At 41.5% G+C, this 26,938-nt stretch overlaps 1 protein-coding gene across 1 annotated transcript in view; it reads right to left on the bottom strand.

The window, feature by feature from the left end:
* Nucleotides 1-26,938, bottom strand: part of LOC126484682 (meiotic recombination protein SPO11) — a 255,803-nt gene that overhangs the window by 86,571 nt on the left and 142,294 nt on the right. Inside the window, exon 5 of the mRNA XM_050108276.1 lies at nucleotides 21,163-21,359. Coding sequence (XP_049964233.1) covers nucleotides 21,163-21,359 — 197 coding nt within the window. The remainder of the gene's footprint in view (nucleotides 1-21,162; nucleotides 21,360-26,938) is intronic.

Here is a 26,938-nt window from a genome sequence, read left to right as displayed (position 1 = left end):
CAAAACTAAGTGAAAAGACAGAGCATGGGCGGTATGATGCATCCCAGGACAGTATTCGACATATATACGATCCACTGGATGCCAGAGTAGCGTCCGCATTGCCGCCTGGGAGGCGACACCACGTACTAACATGGCTATTTCAGCATGTATCGATGCCTGAAACCAATGATCCGCTTGTGTTATTGATCTATAAGTGTAATCATACCATGCACTCGATATGCACTGTTGAAATAATAAATCTTGAGTGAATTGGAGAGCTCTGAAAGGATGTACCAATTTCTTCTAGCAGTGTATGTAGAAGAATGGAAATGAAAACTGAAGATCAATTGGTTGGCGGTCAATTAGAGTTTAGAATTGCTAAAGTGACTAGAGACGCAGTTTTCAGATTGCGCTTGAAAATAATTTAAGAAAAATCGAAACATCGTAGTATAATCTGTCAGACAATGAAAAAACTAGCAATTTTTTTAAGTTCTCCGAAAAGCAGGTATAATCTATTAAGGAAGACACGTGATATGCAACAAGTACAAAAACCAAGAGATAACAAGAAAAATGGAAAACGAAGAGAAGAGGGATCAGATCAAAAAAAGTGTAAGTCTTTCTCCCTAACTGTTCAATCTGTACGTCGAAGAAGCTACGACGGATACAAATTACAGGTTCGGCGCGGAAGACTATCAATAGTAAGATTCAATGATACAATTACTATCCTCAATGGAAGTGAGGAAGAATTACAGAACGTGTTTAATGGAACAGTCTAATGAGAATAGAATATAAATTGAGAGTAAACCGAAGAAAGACGAAAGTCATGAGGAATTGCAGAAATGACATCAGTGATAAACGTAATGCAACTTGGGGGCCACATAGTTGGCAAAGTAAAGGAATTCTGCTGTCTTAGAAGCAAGTTGATGCATGATAGATGAATAATTGAGTGTATAAGAATCAGTCAGAGGAATGGCAAAAAATAAATGCATGCATATTATAAAAATGTATGCATGTATGTACAAATGTACGTATGTATATTCCATATCTTCTCCTCAGCCACTAACCGATTTCAACCACATATGGTCCACATATCACTTACAGTCTGGAAAGAATCACTATGGGAGTGAGAATAAGCCATCTATTAAAGGGGTGGGGGTGAAAAAGCAGTGTAGCCCACGACCACTTGATTCATCCCATCTTTACACATAATGTCAAACCTTTTCGAAACGTTTTCTCGCGCCACAAGGAAAGAAGTTTATCGCTTGCTTGACGTTTTAGTGTATTACTTCTTTACTACTGCCTGTTGTCGCGACACATTGTGCAGACAGGACTCACTTGTACCACAAAATGTGCCTGCACAACTACATCTTTGTAAGACACATTGTTCAGGAGATAAGAGTCATAAAGATTGAGCTGCGTGAAAACGAAACTGCAGGATGAAATCTGCTAGAGATATAGGTGCAATTTGAGTACATAAATGTGTATTAAATATATCTGACATGCGCGTCCTCTGGCAAACCGGCGGGTAAAAAGTTTCTCCTAACCCTCTATCGATTTCAAGAAACTTGGTACACACGTTACTTACTGTGTGGAAAGAAGTACTGTGGGGATAAGTACCACAGCCTGGTATTCGGGTGGGGGCTATGACTTGAAGAGAGAAGGTGGAGAGAAGGAGATGAAAACAGAATGGGAAGTCTGAGATGGACACAGATTGTGGGTAAGAAGAGGTGAACAGAAAGAGGGCAGGAGAAAATGGACAGAGAAATGGAAGAGGATGATACAGTGGAAGAATGGGGAAAGAGGGGATGGTGGAACAGTGGCGAAGGAGGAGCTGGACAAAGAGAGTGGGTGGAGAAGATGGATGGAGAGGGTGGGGAGGAGGATATGGACAGAAAGATAGAGAGGAGAAGCAGATTGACTTAGAGGAGGTGACGAGATGAACTTAGAGATGGGAAGAGGAGATGGACTGTGGGGGCAAGGAGGAAACTGATAGAGAGAAATGGAAGAACAGATGGAGAGAGGGGGGGGTGTGATGGGGAGCAGCGGAGAGAGGGGATGAGCAGATTAACAGAGAGAAGGCGGAGGAGCAGATGGACAGCGAGAAGGGCAGGAGGAGATGGACAGAGAGTGGGGGAGGAGGAGGTTCAAATGGCTCTGAGCACTATGGGACTTAACATCTATGGTCATCAGTCCCCTAGAACTTAGAACTACTTAAACCTAACTAACCTAAGGACATTACACAACACCCAGCCATCACGAGGCAGAGAAAATCCCTGACCCCGCCGGGAGGAGGAGGAAATGGACTGAGGGTGAAGGAGGAAATGAACAGAAGACTGGAGTAAATAATACCCAGACAGAAAAAATAAAACGCGGACGCGCACACACACGCGCGCGCGTTAATCACACATTATGACCGGTTTCAGCTGTCCACTGCAGCCATCATCAGATCACGCTTCCCAGCAGTAACGAGTTCGTACCGAACTCATAATCAGGAGAATCTTGTTTTAAATCCTCATCCAGCCTTCCAGATTTAGGCTTTCCGTGATGTCCCTAAATAGCTTAAGCTGAATTCCTGGTTGGCTCCTCTGAAAGGTCACGGACGGTTTTCTTCCGTAGCATTCCCATCTGACCCAAGATGGGATGGAATGTTAACTCATAATCTTACTTGCTTCGTTTTTATAACGCCCTTGAGCGCAAGCGTTACGTTATTTCACCAGAAAAAGTTTTTATTTTTAACACTGCTCTTCCCCTTCCCACCCTCTCCTCATAGCTCTCAAATCATTAGCGCAAAGCGGTCCTTAGGGGTCCAAACATGTGGTAATTCAAATGAGAGAGATATGAATAGAGGGATTGGGGGGGGGGGGGGGGAGAAGGATGCAGTATAATCTGTAATGTCAGTTTCTGAATCAAGTCAAAAGATTCAGCAGTGGAGGCTGTGAAGGAGACGAACACCTCTGGCACTCTTCATTCTTTCACCCCCTTCTTAATCCCGCTTCAAAATCATCCCATTCGTATCCCAACATGTAATGAAACGGATATTAGCGATAGTGGCTCGTGACATGAACTTCTTTAAGATCTAAGAAAACGCGCGGTACGATTCTGTGTATTGCCTTTTCGTCTCTGGTTCATAATACACACAGGTTACGTATCTTGTGGCAATACTTTATACGAGGTGCATTCAAGTTCTAAAGCCTCCGACTTTTTTTCTAATTAACTACTCACCCGAAATCGATGAAACTGGGGTTACTTCTCGACGTAATCGCCCTGCAGACGTACACATTTTTCACAACGCTGACGCCATGATTCCATGGCAGCGGCGAAGGCTTCTTTAGGAGTCTGTTTTGACCACTGGAAAATCGCTGAGGCAATAGCAGCACGGCTGGTGAATGTGCGGCCACGGAGAGTGTCTTTCATTGTTGGAAAAAGCCAAAAGTCACTAGGAGCCAGGTCAGGTGAGTAGGGAGCATGAGGAATCACTTCAAAGTTGTTATCACGAAGAAACTGTTGCCTAACGTTAGCTCGATGTGCGGGTGCGTTGTCTTGGTGAAACAGCACACGCGCAGCCCTACCCGGACGTTTTTGTTGCAGTGCAGGAAGGAATTTGTTCTTCAAAACATTTTCGTAGGATGCACCTGTTACCGTAGTGCCCTTTGGAACGCAATGGGTAAGGATTACGCCCTCGCTGTCCCAGAACATGGACACCATCATTTTTTCAGCACTGGCGGTTACCCGAAATTTTTTTGGTGGTGGTGAATCTGTGTGCTTCCATTGAGCTGACTGGCGCTTTGTTTCTGGATTGGAAAATGGCATCCACGTCTCATCCATTGGCACAACCGACGAAAAGAAAGTCCCATTCATGCTGTCGTTGCGCGTCAACATTGCTTGGCAACATGCCACACGGGCAACCATGTGGTCGTCCGTCAGCATTCGTGGCACCCACCTGGATGACACTTTTCGCATTTTCAGGTCGTCATGCACGATTGTGTGCACAGAACCCACAGAAATGCCAACTCGGGAGGCGATCTGTTCAACAGTAATTCGGCGATCCCCCAAAACAATTCTCTCCACTTTCTCGATCATGTCGTCAGACCGGCTTGTGCGAGCCCGAGGTTGTTTCGGTTTGTTGTCACACGATGTTCTGCCTTCATTAAACTGTCGCACCCACGAACGCGCTTTCGACACATCCATAACTCCATCACCACATGTCTCCTTCAAGTGTCGATGAATTTCAATTGGTTTCACACCATGCAAATTCAGAAAACGAGTGATTGCACGCTGTTCAAGTAAGGAAAACGTCGCCATTTTAAGTATTTAAAACAGTTCTCATTCTCGCCGCTGGCGGTAAAATTCCATCTGCCGTACGTTGCTGCCATCTCTGGGACGTATTGACAATGAACGCAGCCTTATTTTAAAACAATGCGCATGTTTCTATCTCTTTCCAGTCTGGAGAAAAAAAATCGGAGGCCTTAGAACTTGAATGCACCTCGTATCATTTCACAGAACAGGAATTATGATGTACCTCCTTACTAATGATCCAGGACATTTAACGTCCGTACAATTTGCGTTATTTGAGAACCGTTAGGAAGTTAACAACGATATAGGCGCATCCGATATTGGCATTCATTCCCGCGGTCGTAACTCGCAAACAAGTACGCCGATCCGATTCTCACGAACCATGTCGTTAGCGTGTCCCACATTCTCGTCGGAAAAGGTTACAGTCTACGACCAGAGTGCATTTCATCAGACATTTAAATGCATTTACGTACTCGTACATTCTTCTTTCGCTAATACAGTTATGTAGTACCTACAAAATATCATCTTATTCTTTCCACAAGGTTTTATGCCTCCTGACCACAAAATATTATAGATGCTCGTCGTTCTTCTACTTCGGCTACGGCTAAAATCGCCGTCATTGCATTTCAAACACGTCTCACGACTCCTCTTCAAAACTTCGATTTCTCAGTGCCTTACAACTACTTTTCCAAATTTCATAGGAGCTGCAGCGTGTGTTTTATTAGCTCGCACTCCAACGAAAAAGTAGGTCTATATGACAAAATTATTGTTGTTCGATGACTGGTTTGATGCAACTTCCAATGCTATTATTTTCTGTGCAAGCCTCTTCATTTCTGAATAACTACTGCAACCTACATCTTTCTGAATCTGCTTACTGTATTCATCACTTGGTCTCCCTCTACGATTTTTATCCCCCCCTCCATACTTCCCTCCAATAGTAAATTGGTGATCCCTTGATGTCTCAGAATGTGTCCTGTCAACAGATCCATTCTTTTAATCGAGTTGTGCCACAAATTTGTTGTCTGTCCAGTTCTATTCAATATCTCCTCATTAGTTTCGCGACCTACTCATCTAATCCTCTGCATTCTTCTAAAGCACTACATGTCCAAAGCCTCTATTCTCTTCTTGACTAAACTGTTTATCGTCCGCGTTTCACTTCCATACACGCTAAACTCCAGAAAAATATCTTCAGAAAAGACTACTTAATATTTATATCCACCTTCGATGTTAGAAAAGTTTATCTTCTCCAGAAATGCTTTTCTTGTCACTGCCTGTCTACATTTTATATTCTCTCTACTTGGCTCATCGTCAGTAATTTTGCTGCCCCAAAAGTCATTTCTCCTCCCCGAACTTCATTGCTACCTCAAATTTTTCTTTGGCTTTCTTTACTGCTAGATTTATGTATAGATTGAATAACATCGGCGTTAGGCTACGACCCTGTCTCACTGCCTTCTCAACCACCGCTTCCCTTCTCTCGACTCGTACAACTGACGTCTGGTTTCTGTAGAAGTTATAAATAGCCTTTAGCTCCCTGTCTTTTACGCCTGCTACCCTCAGAATTTCAAAGACAGTATTCCTGTCAACATTGTCAAAAACTTTGGCTAAGTCTACAAAAGCTATAAACATAGGTTTTCCTTTTTTTAACCTATCCTCGAAGAGAAGTCGTAGGGTCAGTATTGCCTCGCGTGTTCCTATATTTCTCCGGAATCAAAACTAATGTTCTCCGTGGTCGGCTTCTACCGGCTTTTTCCATTCCTCTTTAAAGACTTCTTGTGGGTAATTGGTAACCCGGCAGACTTTACCAACGCTATCAGTGATTCTGACGGAATGTCGTCTGCTCCTATGGTCTTGTTTCGACTTAGGGCTATCAGTGCTGTCAAATGCTTCTCGGAGTATCTTATCTCCCATTTGATCTTCATATACGTCCTCTTCCATTTCTATAATATTGCCTTTACGTTCCTCTCCCTTGTACAGAGCACCTGTATACTCCTTCCACTTTTCGAATTTCCGTTCTTTGCTTGGTAGTGGTATTCCATTTAGCCTCTTAATATTCACAAGAAAGGTCATTGCGTCAGGAACGCATAATGAAGAGTATGCCGCAAACAAGAAGTCATCTGACAGAAGTGCGCTTGTCAAATCTGTTACTAATTTGTTCTGTTCATAAACTCAACACATCCGGCTCATCTCTTTCCAGCTGTTGCATTGTTATGGTCTTCAGTTTTGTAAGGCTGACTAATTTGATGCAGATTAAATTAGAGCGATTTCACATGTGGCCGTGACCGAGACAGGATTTGCAGTGCAGCCGCAGTTCCTCGTGATGTCACGCTTCGGCTGGCCCCATCACGTGTGCACATGGTCGCCACAGCCGTGTGCGCATACAGCCACACCGCACGGCCAAGAGGCAGGCGGTGCGACGCGGGCAAGTGAGCGCTCCCCAACTTACGGGCGAGCCCAAGAGTTGGAACAGCCTGAATTACATACTCCCAACACATGTTGTTTCTTTAAGGTTTTAAGGTTGGTTGGTTGGTTGAGGGGAGGGGACCAAACAGCGAGGTTATCAGTCCCATCGGATTAGGGAAGGAACTCGGCCGTGCCCTCTCGAACAACCATCCCGGCATTTGGACGAAGTGATTTAGGGAAATCACAGAAAACCTAAATCAGGATGGCCGGACGCGGGTTTGAATCATCGTCCTCCAGAATGCGAGTCCAGTGTTCGAACCATTGCGCCACCTCGTTCGGTGTTTCTTTAAGGATATATACAGGGTGTAAACGGTATAAGGCGCCAAAATTATACAGATGGTACATCTCAGTGTGCTTGACAAAAAAGTCTAATGGCATTTTCTTGTATCATGTACTTTATTTTTGTATTATTAAAACCTAATGTTCGTAGGATAGATAGTATACGCATTTCTGTTTACGTAGTCAACCGACAGTACACGACGTACCGAGCTTATTGCCTACAATGACGGGGCGGCCAGAGAAAGGCAACGAGCCGACCAGAGGATTGAAATCATTACACGTGTACAACGACGTGGTGTGATAATTAGGTGGTACCGAAAAAAGGAATGTAAACGGTTTTTGGCTTGTCAAGAATGTGTAATTCGCTTTACGTGAATTGAATACAACCAGTCTGTTTCTCAACAAGTCGATAACACAATGTATTTCCATTAGTACAAATTCAATCAACCACCAAGTAGATAGTTGTGCATTAATTACAATCAACTGTTTCACCTTTTTACGGCAATGCCATAACGAATACTAAATTCACATTATTTTCCTTCTATAAAACAACATCGTAACGAAAAGAAAACCCATTACTTCGTTTCCTCTTACACCAATACTACAATAAATGTTCGAAATGACCACCATTCGCTTCTACACATGCTTCATTACGGCTAACCCAGTTTCGTCGCACTCGTTCACACATGCAAATTGGCCTTTATGGTATTGGCAGCATCTAAAATCTTCTGCGTCAATTCGTCCAAATTATTTAGTGGCTTAGCATAAACAAGTTCCTTCATATGGCCCCAAAAGTAAAAATCCAGTGGATTTAAATCAGGGCTGCGTGCTGGCCATCGACGTGGACCCGAACGCCCGATCCATCGTCCTGGAAATCGACTATCGAAAAATGCCTAATGGAATGTCTTCTAACAACGTTGGTAACAATGTTTCCTCTAGAAACGTTCGGTAATAGTTACGTCAAACGTGCAGGTAAAAAATAGGGCCCAATAATGTAATTATCGAGCATACCCGCCCACACATTTACGGAAAATCGTCGCTGAAAATGTGTTGCTTCGTTACAGGATCATTTGGTAATCGCGAAAGCGTTACGGAAGTGATAGATAAACTCCAGTGGAAGACTCTGCAGGAGAGACGCTCAGTAGCTCGGTACGGGTTTTTGTTGAAGTTTCGAGAACATACCTTCACCGAGGAGTCAGGCAGTATATTGCTCCCTCCTACGTATATCTCGCGAAGAGACCATGAGGATAAAATCAGAGAGATTAGAGCCCACACAGAGGCATACCGACAATCTTTCTTTCCACGAAGAATACGAGACTGGAATAGAAAGGAGAACCGATAGAGGTACTCAAAGTACCCTCCGCCACACACCGTCAGGTGGCTTGCGGAGCATGAATGTAGATGTAGATGTGTAACCTCCCCACAAAAATTTACATGAATGACAATATTATTTAAGAATGCTAATGGACATTGCTCTAAGCGTAACCTGCCCACAATGAAATGTACTGACAATGGCAACAAAATGTGAAATACGCAATCTGACTCAAATATAGATTCCTCACAAAAAATTAAAGTCTATTCAGTGATAAGAAAATTCAATTAAACCGAAATATCGGTCTTTTGCCCTGTGCAAAACAATCAGAGTTAAAGTCTTACCTCAGAATAAATGGATGTCACATTTCTGCTCTTTTTGTTGCGCACCGCTTGGAGGAACTGCATTGCAAATGATAATATTCCTTTTTTTTTTTTTTTTTTTTTTTTTGTGATTTTACTGAAAATTTTCTTTAAAAAAAATGGAGTGAAATGGGAAGTGCAACGAAATCTTTAGTTCAATAAAAATTAAATTTTTTGAAAAAATGCTTTTGAAATAAAATTATTATTGGGGGACTTGTTGGAGAATAATTACAATAAATAAATTTTTACGTTATCTAATGATTATATTAATTAATAGTATACCTTATTCACCATCTTGACCAGTGTTGCCGACCGCCTACATCACACAACCGCACTGGGCTGCTACTACTGACCGACCGCTCTGCATGACGACTATTAGCGTACAGCACGCGACGACTACTGACAGAGTACTGCTCTCAACTAGACAGAGCTACAGACTCGCAAAGACTAACTAACAGACTCGCAACGACAGACTGACGGACTCAGCACCGCTCGCAACACTCGCGCGGTCAAGCGCATACTCTCTGGTCACAGATGCTACAATGCCTCGCCATCGCTGCTATGTTACATACGTGTTTCATAACCCTCCACTGGGGGGGCAAAAATTTGGCAGCGATGGTGAGTCATTTGGACTTGCCAATCACGGCAAAATTTTTAATTAACTAATAAACTTCTACAATTTACAGAATAATTAGATGTAGTACATAAAGTAAATGTTGTGCACACGCACTAAGTACAAGATATATCAGACAAAGACAAAATGTGAGTACAAAACATAGTAGCAAATCAGAAAAATGTATATACAAATTATTTGACAGAAAACAAAGTGCACAGGCACTGAAAATTCTTTAGCATATTCAGAACAAATAAACAGACTGGCAAAAAATATTATGTTGACAAGTGACATGAGTGCACATGCACTGCAGTTGAGAACATATCAGTAAATGATGAAATGTATATACAATGAGTAACAAATGATATAAGTGCATACGCATTGAAGTATTGAATATACAGAATGAGTACAATCATATTGAAAAATGAGAAAAATGCACAGGCACTGAAGTTCAATAGAAAACATATTAACACCTAACAGAAGTGCACATGCACTGTAGTTCAGAACATATCATAAAAATAAAAATGTATGTACAATATGAAAGACAAGAGTGCACATATACTGTACTTCAGAACAAATAAAAAAAATGTCTTTAGCATTTTCGCAATAAATAAACATAATGGTAAAAAATCATTCTACCAGTGACATAAGTGTACTCACACGGGAGTTCAGCAAATCTAAAAAAATGTATAACCCATGAACATAAACGATGTTAACCAAAAAAAATTATTTTCCTTATGTGACAAGAATTAGGTTAGGAAAGGGAAGGATTGCATCATGGTTGTAGCACTTTAGATTGCACACAGCTGTTCTGAAAGTCCATATCTTTCCACAGAAGTACAACACCAAGTGACACAACTTGAAGTTCTTTTCCCATCAGAATTTATCAGTGTAGCCAAGACACTGAACTGTCGTAGTGATGTTCCACGTTTTCATTTTGGCAGTACATTAGGTACACCAAACAGTTCGACCATAATAACGTCTTCATCGCTCACGGTGGTGGACAGCATGTCTTGTCAACACCACGCTCTTACAAGGCACACCAACGTAGAATTAGTGCAAAAACCAAATATAGTGCTCCATGATCACTAGGATAAACAGGTCAAATGGACATTGCAGTAATTTAGGGTAGTCAGCTTATGAGGTGAAGGACATCAAGTCACATAATACTGACAGTTACAGACTTAATTAGCAGTTTGTGGCATTCATAGCCCAGTTATTGAACATTTCTGTACCAAGTATGTAGTATTACAGAAAAATGTTCATTAATTGTTTTACATAGAATCAGTAGCCTTCTTTTCCTGGTTACAAAGCATTATGAAATAATCGCATTCTTTTTTTGTCACAGAGTATAATTAAGAATCATTAACCTTCTCCTAATTACAGTTAATTAATCATTTGTCATTAATTAATCATTTGTCGTTAATTAATCATTTGTCTAATTACAGTTGATTAATCATCTGTTGTTAACTAATCATTTGTCTAATTACAGTTAATTAATCATTTGTCATTCCAATATAGTAAGAATTATTAGCCTTAATTAATTACAAAGCATTATTAAACAGTACCATAGTTAATTACAAAGCATTATTAAACAGTACCATAGTTAATTAATTATGTGTCATTACAATCTATTAAGAATCACTAGCTGGCATCATGGGTAATCGTATTACAATAAACAGTGGCGGTCCTTGGCCAGTTACAAAGTATATTTAGTAAGACAGAATAATGTTCATCAGAAGCCTTAATTGAAAAGGAGAGTCAATTATTGGCCTAGCATTAACATAATACATTGAGTGATACAAATTATTGGCACTCATTGGCCATTAACCAAAACATGAAAACTCAACATGGGAAAAAAGGGCTAATTAATGGCATAATTAATAACAATTCTTCAAGTGACATTAATTATTGGCACTCAGTGGCCAGCAAGTATTGAATAGAATCATCATTCAGTATTATTCAGATTATTACGAAGTCATTATTAAAATCAGTTAATTACAGTCAAATCATTAATAATCACAGGCATTATAAGTAGTATCATTACAATAAACAGTGTTCCTCCTTCAGTAGTATTCAGACCATTACAAAGTCATTATTAAAATCAGTTAATTACAGTCAATATAGTCTCATTAAGAGGTCATTACTCAAGTGACATGCTATTCAGAGTTGATCAGTATTATTCAGAATTATCATAAACTAGTGACATTATGTGGGACTGGTAATACATTTTTTTGGTAGCAATGCATTGCGTTGGGATCGATAATTAATTGGTGAGGCATAACACTATTTGCTTTTGACCTATTGCTGCAAATGAGGATAGGTAACGTCATTCGTCATGAGTCAGCTGTAGCAAGATTATGTAACAAGGCAGTATATGTGATCACATTTATAAGTGATAAACACAAATGGGTAAAAAATAAAAATGCAAGTACTAGAACAGGTATAATAACTAACAGGTTTAGTAAGTATCATGAAAAGCTTCTCCTGGAAAAAATACAAAATGGATTATTGACCTGAAAGAAGAAACGCATACTATGCTGAAAAGTAGTGAACGTCGAATTAACAGGTAGTGAAATGTGTATAAAAATGTGTTCCATAGCTGTCCTTTCCAAAACTTTCCGTCATCCTACTATGCAATATAACACCTGCTGTCAAAACAAACTGCAACAAATACTTAAATAACTACATAGCATAAATATAAAACTTCAACATTATCCTCATCTGTAAAGAAAAAACTTCATTATCAATCACTTCATTATCCACATTATCATAACTTCATTATTATCATCACCTGTAAAGAAAAACTTCATTATTCATAACATCATATCCTTCATCATTATTCATCAGTATTCATTATCATCTGCAAAAAAATCACTTCATTACTCATTATACAACTATTCCTTATCTCTAGCATATTTCATCACTAAAACTAAGATGTGTAGTTCTCTCTGACAGCCTGCATCAATCACCTTGTATTCTGAAAGAAAAAATTAGTTAAGACTGCTATTCTGTGATGAGTATAGTATAGTCTTGTTAATGTTTGTTAATCCTGATCCATTTACTCTTCCTCATAAAGTTATTGCATCTTCTTTCGTTTATTCCGTAGGTGAAATTCCCATTTCTGTTGAATTTATTTCTTACATACATCATTTCTTTCTGAAATTGATGAACAGAGATTAATGTCTTGCATTTAAATCATATACCCACTAAATAATGACTGGTTTATGGTGACACAATTAACCATACAGCATAACATGACAGAAAACGTAATATGTCAAAGGCATTGACAGTGTTCAGAGGCAAAATGTACAGATAATATTACAATCCAGCAGCAAAAAAAAAATGTAAAACAGTCACGATGTTGAGATGTCATAAGGCAAAAAAAATGTCAAAGTCGACTGGTGTGTGTTATATCTTAACTATTTCACAGTGCATATAAACAAAACTGGAATACAATCATACATAAAAAGACAAAATGTGACGTTCGTTGTGTTCAGCTTGTATGTAGTGTAGTTAATCGAGGCGAGAATTAAAGACTTTAATGGAGAGAGAATTTGATAAAATTAATACGTCATTACATAGAATTGCATAATTATTCATAAAATACTTAAGTTCATTTAGAAAAAAATGCACGGTCTGATGTGTAACGACAAGAAAAGCGACCTGCTAACCTTACCTTGCCGGGCACTTGCCAAGAAAAAATACGATAATCATCAGTAATTAGTCACGTGAAATAATTGCATTAGTAAATGGCATCATAGTGTGTTGAATCATACAGTGGTTTCACTCAATAAACGGTTTAATGTTTGAGATATGGTGATTGCCTTTCGATTTTCTGGTTCTCAAAGTTTCGACGTGTACAACATTGGGGTGAGGGATGCTGCGAATCCGATATGGACCTGCGTATAGAAGTTCAAATTTACTGCACTTACCTTTTAATTTACTGGATAAATAGTGTGTACGTACTAATATCTTCTGTCCAACGTGAAAGTCGCGGCGTGTACAAACCTGTTTTTGCTGTCTTCTCCGGCGCTCTGCGGCACGTTTGATGTTGTTCAGCGCAATGTCAATTATTTCGTGGTGTCGTAATCGACGAGATGTAGGAAATGTTATTAACTCTTTAATTTTGTTAGGTGGTTCAGCATTTTTCAGTATAACAGACGGAGATAGCATAGTGGATTCATTTGGTATGGAATTAATTACATCTTGGAATGAGAGTATGTGTGTATCCCAATCAATATGTCTTTTGTGGCAGTATATTCGGCACAGCTTACCAATTTCTTTCATTAATCTTTCACAGGGGTTCGAAGAAGCGTGGTACTTGGATATATAGATCGGAGAAATGTTTCTGGCTCGTAACATGCGTGTCCATACGCTACTACGAAATTGAGATCCATTGTCAGAAATTACTTTCATTACATGCCCTACATGAGATAGAAAATGTTTTACAAATGCTTTCGAAACAGTTTTAGCAGTAGCTTTGCGTAACGGAGTGAAAGTAACAAATTTTGAAGTAAGCTCAACAGCGACAAATATGTAGCAAAAACCTCTGTTAGTTCTGGGAATCGGACCAAAAATATCTACTGCGGCCATGTGTCTTAATTTAACAGGTATAATGGGATATAACGGAGGAATATGTGAAGTGGTGTCTGATTTAGCTTTCTGGCAAATTTTACAAGACGCTAAAACTCGTCGTATACGTTTCTCCATGTTGGTAAAATAACAGTTCTGTCTCAGTATAAGAAAACATTTTCGTGCTCCGTAATGTGCGTAGCTTAAATGAGTGTACCAGATTAATTTGTTGATCAGTTCGTCAGGAATGCATAATAACCAATTGTTGCTGTCAGGATGAGAGCGGCGAAACAGAATGTCATTGCGCACTGTGTAGTGGTTCCTAATCGTAACATTATTCTTATCTTGCCAAAGCTGTTTAATTTCTTTCCACACATTGTCTTTATTTTGCTCCTTTGCTATGTCCTGTAATGACGATGAAATAAAGTTTTCAAATGCAACTTGCTGAATGTACATGACACTGAAATTTGTTTTGCAGAAGTTGGTTGCTACGTCTTGCTGATTGTTGCCGAGAGAACGCGATAGTGCGTCTGCTATAACATTTTGCGTGCCGGGAATGTGAACTATTGTAAAATTAAATTCCTGTAAATATAGTTTCCATCTGCTTAACCTGTCGTGAGTGAATTTAGCTGAAAGTAAAAATTGTATCGCTCTGTGATCCGTGTAAACGGTGGTATGTCTGCCATAAAGAAAGTGCCTAAATCTCGTAAAAGCCCATACAACACATAATGTTTCTAATTCTGTAACGGAATAATTTCGTTCAGCGGGTGACAAAATGCGACTTGCAAATGCGATGTTTTTAATTACTGTTGAGCCATCTTCTTCTATTTCCTGGAAAATATGTACACCTAAAGCGGTGTTGGAACTGTCGGTGGCAATGGAAAAATTTCTAGTAAGATCTGGGTGCGATAAAAGTGGAGCATTCAACAGAGCATGTTTCAGGTTCATGAATTCAGAATGTGCTTGCTTATCCCAAGACCAAATAGTGTTTTTACCTGTTAATTGGCATAGTCTAGGCGTGTCTAAAGCAGAATGGTGAATAAATTTACGAAAAAAGTTAATTAAGCCCAAAAAACTGCGTAATTGTTTCTTCGTCGTAGGAACACTAATGTCACGTAGAGCTTGAAGTTTTTCCGGATCAGGTGCAATGCCTTCTGCTGAAATTACGTGTCCAAGAAATTTTATGGAAGTTTTGCCAAAGTGCGATTTACTAAGATTAACTGTGAGTCCTTGTGCATGAAAAGTTTGTAACAGTTGTTCAAGAACCAGATTGTGTTCGGACCAGTTAGCTTCTGCGATAAGAATGTCGTCTACATACGTCGTAATTCTGTCTTTAAGTTCTGTCGGAAGTATAGTGTTCAAACCGCGAATAAAAGCTGCAGAAGAAATAGTTAAGCCGAACGGTAATTTGCAAAATTGATAACAGTCGCCGAAACAGAGAAAAGCTGTATATTTTCTGCAGTTCGGATGAAGTTGAATTTGCCAAAATCCCGATTTCAAATCTAGTGTAGAATAAATAGCTGTACCGTGAAATTTCTGTAAAAGTTCCTCTAGTGTCTGTGGTCGATCTGTTTCATTAATAATAATGTCATTAATGTGACGTGAATCAAGTACAAGGCGAAGTGAGCCATCTTTTTTCTTAACAATATGTAGCGGGTTTATGTACGGACTAACTGCTAGTTCAATAATTCCCTGATCAAGCATATCCTGCAATTCTTTTTTAACTTGTTCTCTATGAATATACGGAATAGGATAATGCTTAGCTTTAAATGTGTCGTGCGGTTTGACTTGAAATTCATACATAAAGCCGGACATAGTACCAGGAATGTTGTCAAAAACTGGAGCTTGCTGTAAAAGAATTTTGTGTAATTGCGTTCGTTCGTCGTCTGTAGTTGCACTGCTTTGTCTAACTTTATCGGAAATCATTTGTATTACGTCGTAGTCCATTTCGTCTGGAGTATTATAGTTGTGTACGTACGTATCCGTTAACAATGTGGGATTACAGTCTATGTCACGTGTTGCGGGAATGACCTCTGTGCGGTTGATTGTTTGTTCTTCCGCAGATAATGAGTGCTGAAATTCTAAAGCAAGTTGTACATTTTCATCCTTTAACATTAAATAAGAATTCTGAAAATCAATAACTGCGTCGTGTTGTACCAGAAAATTCGTACCTAAAATAACGTCTGTTGTCAATAAAGGCACAATCCAAAAATTAGAGTGAAAAGTATGACCTCCAATACAAAATGATAAATGCGTCTGTAATTTAACGTCTACACCTTTACTCGATACTGCTCCTTTCACTTTTGTTTTGCCTAAAGGTAACGTCGGATAAGTATTCTCTTTGTTGCACTCGTTGAAAGTCTCCTCATTAATTACTGATATAGGTGATCCGGAATCGATTACTGCTGAAAATTTCGATGAACCAATTTTAATTTCGATAACAGGATGTGAAATGGTTTTCTGAATAACTGGTCTTTCCTGTAAAAGAGTGTCTCTGATGTCGTCAAAGGTAATTACATTTTCGTGAACAACATTTTGCGTGTCTAAGGTAGTGCTTGTGTTATTAGAAGATGCGTCCTGTGCAGTATTTAGTCAGATTCTATCTGACGTGTTATTATTATTAGGAGGATTCTGTGGCATTTCGACTATTTGAACTGTCCTATTACTTCTTCCAGGCGTGTTACGCTCTGGATGGTACCTACTGTCGGGTTCATTCATGAGAAAATGTTCTTGCGTATGATTTTGCTGTTGGTATGACCGACTGTTGTTAGATGTTCGCTGAAAATTGTCCTCATTATTTTTACGTCTGTCGTAATAGTCATTCCTATACGGTGCATTACGATAGGAATTGAAATACTGTCTTCTTTGTACGTAGTTGTTTCCTTGCTGACGTACGTTACTATTTGTTGGACCAGGGGCTATACGTCCACGCGGCGAAACATTAGAGCCTGGTTGACCTTGTGTATTCCATTGTTGGTTAGGTATGTTAACCGGCTGGTTTTGATGTTGTTGTTGTGAAACACCTCTATTGTTACTAAAGTGTTGTTCCTGTTGCTGAAAATTTTGACGGTATTGATAATTAGAATTTTGCCTGTTATTAAAGTTTTGGTAGTTGTCGTTCCTAAAACGTCTGTTATCTTTCCGATTGGAATTACGTCCCTGATCATAATTGCAGTACTGTTGTTGACCTTGGTTGTTACTCAAAAAGTTTTTGTTTACAAAAGAATAATCAGATTGCTGTACTTCCAAGAGCTGTAAAAGATCTCTGAATGCTGAAATGTTTTCTTTTTGCTGGCCCGTTAGAAGTGACACTCGTAATGACCGTGGTAATTTAGAGATGCATAGTTGTATAAGTGCGGATTCACTGTACGGTTCGCTTAGGTACTGGTTTTGTTGTACCATGTGCTCAAAAAATTGCGTTACACTGGGAAAATTTGAGTTTTCATAGTTTGGCAAACTAATTAGTTGATCTTTAATTCCGCGCTGTGTCGTCTTCGACCAGTACGCTGACAGAAAAGCATTCTGAAATTCCTCTACCGAGTAACACTGTCTCGCGATCGGTCTCATACGAGTTGCCGGTTCGCCTTCCAAAAAACTGCAAATAAATTCAAGTTTATGTGTTACAGGCCAAGTCGGTGGAAGAGCAAAACTAAACTGTTGAATCCAATCCAGTGGGTGAATCTGCGTTCTATCGTTTTTAAATATTTTGAACTTTCTTACTGACAGAAAATGTTTGTAATCGAAATTATCATCTCTGTGTGATGCAACAGGTTCAGGATCGTAAGAGTATCTATTGAACTGTGGTTGTTCGGAATCTAAGTCCCGTACTCTCTGCAGATTACCCAAATTATACGCGCTGCGTGAGTCTGACACATGTTCATAAAGTGGCGTCTGTTGTGGTATGTTATTAACTGAAATGTTTTTCATCTCTGTTACTTCTTGTTGTAATTTGATAACTTCCTACGTAACGTGTTGTTAGATGAATCGATCTCATTAATTGTCTGCTGTAAATTTTGAAATTCAGGTGTTTGGATAAATGCAACCGGTGCAGTATCGTCTGATTTATTGTCATTAGTATTTTCGATAACATCAATACGACTGGCCAATTCATCACATTTTTCAGTCAGTATCTTAACCTGATCATCGGTTTTAGAATCAGACGCATTAATCTGTTTTTGCAACTTACGCGTAGTTTCGCTCAGTTTTTTAACATCAGCTTTGATGACATCGCAATCCTGTGTTAGATCTAATTGTTCGAATCTGTCTGTCACTGTTTGAATATTTACTGTGTGTGTATCTGTTTTTGATTTAAGATCAGAAATTTCATCCCGTAATTCCGCGTTCAACTGTTCTATGGTATTAATTTTGTCGGACACTGTAGTAATATTATTGTCTACATACGTCTTCGCTTTCGCGAACATTTTACGTTTGTCCTCTTGTCTTTGTGCAGTGATTGTTTCCATAACCTGACGTTTTACTTTGTTTTGATCCTGAATAAATCTGCGGAAACGCGTATCACTGTTCTGTATGTGCTGATTAAAGCGCTCGTTCAACTGAGTGTTCTGTTGTTCAAATTTCGCGTCTATCTTTGCGTCCATTGTGCGCGAAAGTTCTACCGTCATTGCTTTAAACTCATCCCGTAATTGTGTAGCTTTTTCAGAGCATTGTTTAGCGACTCCGCTAATTTCGTCTCTGAGTGTGTCTGTTGCGGCTGTTTGCATTTCTCTTAATTCCTGCGCAACAGACTTAATTTCTTCGCTATTTTTTTTTTGAACAAGCTTCAATTTCCACGCGCAGCTGTTCCTTAGTGTCATGGCACTGCGCGGCAACGGCTCTAATTTGTTCACTAAGCTGTCTGGAATTGTCGTCTAATTTTTTATTAAGTTGTTTGAGATTTTCGTCATTATTGTCAAGTTTTTCATTTAAGTGTTTGTTATCTTCCCTAAGTTGTTTGAGATTTTCGTCATTATTGTCAAGTTTCTCATTTAAGTGTTTGGAATCATTATCCTGTTTTTCAGCCATTTGTCGTAAAAATGCCATAACTTGATCCCACCCAAAAGTAGCTGTTGCATTCTCAGTACTGTGTGGTGGTATATGTGCAATTGTCACGTTCTGTGCGACCATTTGGTCATTCTGCATTTTAGAAAAAGGTTTGCCAGTCAAATGTACATTATCAGTCATTGTTTCGGAATTAAATAAATCCGTCCTACTTTGTGTGATCTGTTCATTTTCATTAGACAAATTTGTCTGTTCGTTACTTGAGTTTTCCAAATCGGGTGTGTTAAGCTCGGCAGCGCTCATTACAATAGAGCGTTCTGCGTCATCAATTGTCGTCCAATTAACAGACGAGACAATTGAGTTCGTTTGTTCATTATCAGGGTAAAAGTCATCACTAGTGGTTGGAATGCACTGATTGTTAGTGAACGCAGGATTGTCATCATTACACTGCGTGTCACGTGTCCTATCGGTAAAGTTGTTTGAGTCGGTAATTTCATTCAAAATACCTCGCGATACTCTATTCACAGTCTTTCGCGGCATTTTAACAATAGTCAAAATTATTCACCAAAACAAATAAGCACAATGCAAAAGTAACACACAAATACAACAGAGCAAAGAATTACCGTTGACCTGTAGAAAGAAAGTCACAAGTTAATAAAAGCGTTGCGCCAAATCCTAATTATATCTAAGCAAATAAGAGCAGATATCTGACTGTTGCTCAAAAGACTCTCAATGAAATACGATCCTGGACTGGGTGTCGCCAAGTGTAACCTCCCCACAAAAATTTACATGAATGACAATATTATTTAAGAATGCTAATGGACATTGCTCTAAGCGTAACCTGCCCACAATGAAATGTACTGACAATGGCAACAAAACGTGAAATACGCAATCTGACTCAAATATAGATTCCTCACAAAAAATTAAAGTCTATTCAGTGATAAGAAAATTCAATTAAACCGAAATATCGGTCTTTTGCCCTGTGCAAAACAATCAGAGTTAAAGTCTTACCTCAGAATAAATGGATGTCACATTTCTGCTCTTTTTGTTGCGCACCGCTTGGAGGAACTGCATTGCAAATGATAATATTCCTTTTTTTTTTTTTTTTTTTTTGTGATTTTACTGAAAATTTTCTTTAAAAAAAATGGAGTGAAATGGGAAGTGCAACGAAATCTTTAGTTCAATAAAAATTAAATTTTTTGAAAAAATGCTTTTGAAATAAAATTATTATTGGGGGACTTGTTGGAGAATAATTACAATAAATAAATTTTTACGTTATCTAATGATTATATTAATTAATAGTATACCTTATTCACCATCTTGACCAGTGTTGCCGACCGCCTACATCACACAACCGCACTGGGCTGCTACTACTGACCGACCGCTCTGCATGACGACTATTAGCGTACAGCACGCGACGACTACTGACAGAGTACTGCTCTCAACTAGACAGAGCTACAGACTCGCAACGACTAACTAACAGACTCGCAACGACAGACTGACGGACTCAGCACCGCTCGCAACACTCGCGCGGTCAAGCGCATACTCTCTGGTCACAGATGCTACAATGCCTCGCCATCGCTGCTATGTTACATACGTGTTTCAGATGTAGTAGATGAAACGCGTGAAAAGAATGACACGATACCAGAACAGATTGGTGATCCCTATGACCATACGTCAGTTATGTTTTCGAAGAAGCAAAAAACACACCATTAGACCCGCGAGGAGGCGCAGCTTTTCCTCCAGCACCTCTTCTCTCATATGAATGCGTAGTCTGTTCTTTTGGTTCTGACTGAATGAAGAGACACCACGCATACATATAATTGATTCACCTTGAAGGACAATGAATTCACCACTGCGGATGCATAATTGCGTCCGGGCTCCTGCGCGATTCTCTACGTAGCGAGTATGAAGGGCGTGGGCAGCGGCTGCGGACAGGTGGCGCTGGGTGGGAGTGTGGGTCGGCCGAGAGGCTTGCAGAGATAGGCCGCGCATTTGCGGTAAACACTGTGTCCGGATAGTGCAGTGGTTAACGCGACTGCCTACTAAGCAGGAAATCCTAGGTTCCAGTCCTGGTCCGGTAAACATTTTCACTCGTCGCCGCTGACGTCGCACGACGGCCTGATGCAGCTGATTTCAATAATCCCTTTCCTTTCCTTCCTCCTCCTTCAATTTACCTACTCTCTTCTCTCTCCGCGGCCGCCGAAGTACTCGTTTGTTTACCCCTGTTGCCGACTGCAGCAGGAGCTGAAGACAATCACAGCGCCGGAGCCGCGACTGCCGGACCCTACCTGCGGCGGCGCGCGCGCAGTCGATGTGGTCGCCCTCCGCCGTGGTGATGCGCAGCGGGCCCGCGACCAGGGCCTTGCCCGACGCCAGCAGCCCCAGGCGCCAGGCGGGCACCCCAAGCAGCCGGCCCACGTCCATCGCCGCCGCGTCCACCGCGCGCTGGCTGCGCGCGCCGCCCGCCTGCTCGTAGTACAGAGCCCTGCCGGCAACGCCACACCACCTGAGTTGCTTATCGTAACAGCACTGCCGCACTGATCGACAATGTCAGTTCAGTGCCACTTTAAATAAAGGCAGAACATGTGATGGATTCTGACCAGCAGCAAGAGTACCCAGAGCTATTTGTTCTGAAATTCTAAACCTATTTCATTCACCTCGAACTAATAAGACTTGCTCCCCTCCTCCTACAGCTCAGATCGTGGATAAGCTCTCATGAGTGTCAAATCGGCGGCCCGCAACATATAAGGTGTATCACAAAGAATCATCTGATTTTTTTTTTAAAAACATAACTGTTATGTTATTTCAGATTTATGCGTGAATAACGTACTGTTGGAAAGAGCCAGCTCCCGAATTTTACGTACATGGTTCAAATGGCTCTGAGCGCTATGGGACTTAACTGCTGAGCTCATCAGCCCCCTAGAACTTAGAACTACTTAAACCTAACTAACCTAAGGACATAACAAACATCCATGCCCGAGGCAGGATTCGAACCTGCGATCGTAGCAGTCGCGCGGTTCCGGACTGAAGCGCCTAGAACCACTCGGCCACCGCGGCCGGCTATTGGATTGTGACCTGTGATATTATCAGTGCTTCTTCACTACCGTCGTACACACGCTTCTTAATTAAATCACAGCGGTCTCGGCCGCTCATATAGTGCAAAATGGTTCAAATGGCTCTGAGCACTATGGGACTCAACTTCTGTGGTCATAAGTCCCCTAGAACTTAGAACTACTTAAACCTAACTAACCTAAGGACAACACACAACACCCAGCCATCACGAGGCAGAGAAAATCCCTGACCCCGCCGGGAATCGAACCCGGGAACCCGGGCGTGGGAAGGGATAACGCTACCGCACGACCACGACATATAGTGCAGTTATGGGTCCCAGTGTACCCCGTAAGAATACCCTGTGTTTTGCATTTGGGAAATCTTCCAGGAATGTGCAACCAAGTTCTCTAGAAATCCATCACTGGATAGTAGATATTATTGGCATTACGTCCGACCAGGTCCACACAGCATATTATGACATGGCGGAATACTGTTTCTTTGTGAAGTTATTAGATCAGATACAACTGAAGAAAATTTTGGTGAATACTGGTGGGAAAGAAGAGTTCCGACATCGTGATCAGTCGGTGAGTACAGTTTCAATTACTAACGCTGACATCGAACATAAACAAGTGCGAGTGTTACATTTGCCACCTGAGGTTGAGAATTGTTTACTTAGAGATTTCCTCGCCACATACGGTGACATCCGACAGATTAGAAACGCAACATGGTCGAGCCGTCACAAACACCAATGTTATAGTGGGGTTCGCTCAGTTGACATGGCCGTTAAAGTCAATATCCCATCCTATATAATGGTTTGAAGTTATAAGGCTCATGTCATTTACGATGGACAAGTAGGCACTTGTTTTATCTGTAACACGAGTGGACATTTACGAGATGATTGCCCACGGCGCGTTGTCGCACTTCGAAACAATCTGCAACGACGACAGAGAATAACATTGGCTGATGTCCTAACTCAGACGCCTTCTGTGATTGACTCCCAACCAAGGGCATCTGTGTCTGAGAACAACGATCTCGGTAACGGTACCTTCCCACCCTTACCTCAGAAACTCGTGGCCAGTCACCCCTTAGCCGCCGGTGTTGCATTGTCTGTCGGCAACAAACGACGCCGTACTAGTGACGGGATGGCTCCGGTGACCAGCTCGTACAAAAATAAAACCGATGACGCGCAGTCACGGTCCTCCACACAGCACACGCGTATGTCGGGTGGCTCAGTTACGACCCGCCAAATTCACATTGAAACTCCCGGCGCAGAAACTGTCAATACGAGTGCAGTCGAGTGTTTACAGCAATCCGTGGCGATGGCGCTTCTCGACTCGCCACAGGTGGTCAACACACAAGAGGCGGCAGTCAACTGCAAACCGTAAACACAGAGGATGATGCACGCGGTGTAGAGCATAACATAAACACCCGCCACCTCGGAACTGCTTCCAAACAACGCGAGGAACCGGAAAGCTGTATAGAAACAGCCAGTGCGGCTCCAAACAAACACAGTGAGCCTACTGAAGCCGCGTCTTCGGACTTGCCATCACCCGTTCCGAAGCAAGGACTTTCACATACTGCTTACAGCCATGACGCGCCGACTCCGCCGTCTTCTATGACACTTCGGACGACTGTGCGACGGCAAAATAAAGTTAAACCAAATGACTCCGTGGCTGGAAGTAAGTCAAAGAGTAAAAACTGCTACGAAACCTGCGGATGTAGGTTCGAAGTCCGACGGTGAGATGGACTGGGCTTCCTACGCTTCCCATCACCCCCAAGTCTCTGACGATCATGAGTCAAGCTTATAAGTTTTTGACCCTGAACATTAACAGAGTTAGGACAGATTTAAAATTAGCAATGCTACGGCAGTTTATCTATGAGTCCGAAGCTGATATAGTTCTGTTACAGGAAGTGTCTATCTTAAGTTTTCATGTATCAGGATTTGCAACAATCGTATACACCGCGGTGGTCGGGGGTACAGGTACGGCCATTCTATCACGAGACGGAATCCCAGTGAGCAATATCGAAATGTTCGATTCCGGTAGAGGCATAGCTTGCCAAATTTTTGACGTCACTCTCGTCAATATCTATGCTCCATCTGGAACGACTCTAAAATCAGAAAGAGCTAACTTCTTTAAACAAAACATCTTCTACTTGTTACGCCGCTACCCCACCCAGTTGATACTTAGTGGTGATTTTAACTGTGTGATCCACAGGGAGGATCAATCGCCAAACTTTAATTACTGTAGGGAACTATATGATCTGGTGCGTCACCTGCAGCTGAAGGATGCGTGGAAACGAAAATTTCCTACCCTGGTAAAGTACACGTACCTGACCTCCACCGCATGTAGCCGTCTAGACCGTTTGCACATCTCTGAGAACATTTGCCAACATGTTCTGGACGCCGATGTCATTCCGGATAGTTACTCCGAACACTGCGCCCTCTGTGTCACGATAAATCTGGCCAAACAGCATACTAAATGGCATAGGATTCCGTGGAGCCCAAATGTTTCTATTCTCGCCGATGCCGCGCTACAAGATGTCATCTCCACGACATGGGCGGATTGTCTCAGGCAATGCTGCAGAAATCCGAGCAAGATAGCCTGGTGGAATGTTGCTGTCAAACGGAAAATGCGATTAGCCTTTAAAAAACTACAATTGGCAACGGGCGCAAGGTGTCGAACGCACGATTGATTTTTACCACACAGTGCTGCGAGAGTTGTATGCGACTACGTCACCAACCATCAAACAAATAAAGGCGAAGCTTATAGGCATAAAGCGAACGCAGCCTGAAGGCCTGAAAATCAGATCTAAAGCAAAATCGCTTCAAGAGGACGAACTTGCATCGCTGTATCACCTCATAAAACATCGTGCCAATCGCAAGCGAGGTTTTATCGGGGAGCTGGACACAGATGATGGACTCCGTTTGACCCGTTCTTACTGCAGTTTACCGGCAATTCACGGATCTGTACTCGCAATGCGATACATATGGTGATGACGGCGGCGATATTGTGCGTGCTCTGCCCACCGTAGTCACTCCTGCGGAGAACTCGGCGGTCGTACACGATTTTGCTCCAGACGAAGTCCTTGAACTGATTTCTGGCTCTCCATCGAATAAATCCCCTGGCCCTGATGGTCTGGCACGGGAATTTTATGTGCGTTTATGGCCCATTATCGGACACGCTTTTACAGATGTCCTCAATGAAGTGATGCGAGGGAGTGACGTGCCGGCCGAAATGAAGGAAGGTCGAATTGTATTGATACCTAAAGGAAAAACCGAAAAACCTTAGATAACTTCCGACCGATTACTTTACTCAATTCTGATTACAAAACCTTTGCCAGAGCACACAACAGCAGGTTGTCTCCATTAATGAAACAAGTGATTCACAACCATCAATCATGCTTTCCTGGTCGCACTATTATGACGCCCCTTTCGGAATATAGAGATGTAATAGCCATAGCGTCAGTCACTAACGTGAATCTCGCATTGCTGCTTATCGACTTTTGCAAGGCATTTGATCGCGTCCGCCACGAGTGCCTCCTACAGCTACTGCAGCGGTGTGGTTTTGATCAACGGGTTATTAACGTCGTGCAACATTTCGTCACGGGCATTAAAACCAAAGTCAGCGTAAATGGACAGCTTACTCAGCCCATCGAGGTCCAAAGAGCCGCAGGGGAGTCCTCTCTCCATGATGTTATTTGTTTTATCGCTCGAGCCACTCTAATGCTCCATTAATGACAAACTTGCAGGCCTGTCGATCGCCGGGACGTCCTTCGTGGTTCGTGCTTACGCCGACGACGTCGGAGTGTTACTGCGCAACAACGGAGACGTATCAACCCTCGAGACCGTGATAGACGAGTACTGTCGTGCTTCCGGTGCTATCAACACCGATAAATGCGCCTTTGTCAACATTCGAGGACTCGACGCCGATATTGTACCTTGGGAAAAGCGTGTCGAAGCCCACACCACTCTGGGAATGATTATCGACAAATGCCCACTAAAAATGAATGAAAAACATTGGAAACATGCAAGGTGCCATCTATGAAAACAATTGGCCGTCCGTTGACATTCTCCAACGCATACGACTCCTCTACAGTTATATATTCAGTAAAGCGTACTATATGGCCCAAATATTTCCAGTCCCCAAGATGCAGGCCAAACACGTGATGAAACCCTCTAATAGATTTATCTGGCAAGGACATCTGTTCAAAGTGAAATACACCACGCTGACGTCTTCCAGACAGGCCGGCGGACTCAACATGCCTAACATTAACCGAAAGTGTACTGCGTTATATATTAAACGAATCACCCACTTGTTGGACAAAGGAACCTCTCAGCATAATCAGTTGGCTCTTCCGAATCTTACAATCCACCGATATGCACCCACCCGTTGATGTAGGTGAAATGCAATACAAACTACGCCATGTCATGCAGTTTTTTCTTGAAGTAAGCTATATAGATGGAAACTATCTCACGCAGGATTTACCGACGACACACCTGTTGTTAAAAAGATGGACATCTCCAATAGTCCGGAATCCCATTGAACTTAAATACCCGAGTGTTCATTGGAAGGCAGTTTGGGACAACATAAGTTTAACTGTCCACACTGCTGAAGTGGCGTCCACATGGTATAAAGTGGTAAACGATGTTATACACACTAATGAAAGGTTCCATAAAATCGGCTTATGTGACAGTGATAAATGCGTCCGCTGTGGTCTGGTCGACACCTTACGCCATCGCTTCACTTGTGGCGGTCATCTCATTAACTGGAAATGGGTGCAGCAGAGGCTGGGCCTGATTACCCGCAGCAGCCCAGCCAGCCACTGCACCGACATCCTGCTCTGGCCGGACGCGAAACATTTTCCCGCTGCCAAGAACAACACCGTGATGTGGCTGTTAGCACAGTTCGTGACATATGTCATCATCCACAATAGTGAAGATAATCTCATTAGTTTCGAGGCTTACATGAGAACGGCACGCTGGAAGATGAAACGTTACCCAAATTTCAGGAA

The sequence above is a fragment of the Schistocerca serialis genome, chromosome 6, assembly GCF_023864345.2.
Source record: "Schistocerca serialis cubense isolate TAMUIC-IGC-003099 chromosome 6, iqSchSeri2.2, whole genome shotgun sequence".
NCBI lineage: Eukaryota > Metazoa > Arthropoda > Insecta > Orthoptera > Acrididae > Schistocerca > Schistocerca serialis.
This window is presented reverse-complemented; position numbering and strand designations above follow the sequence as displayed.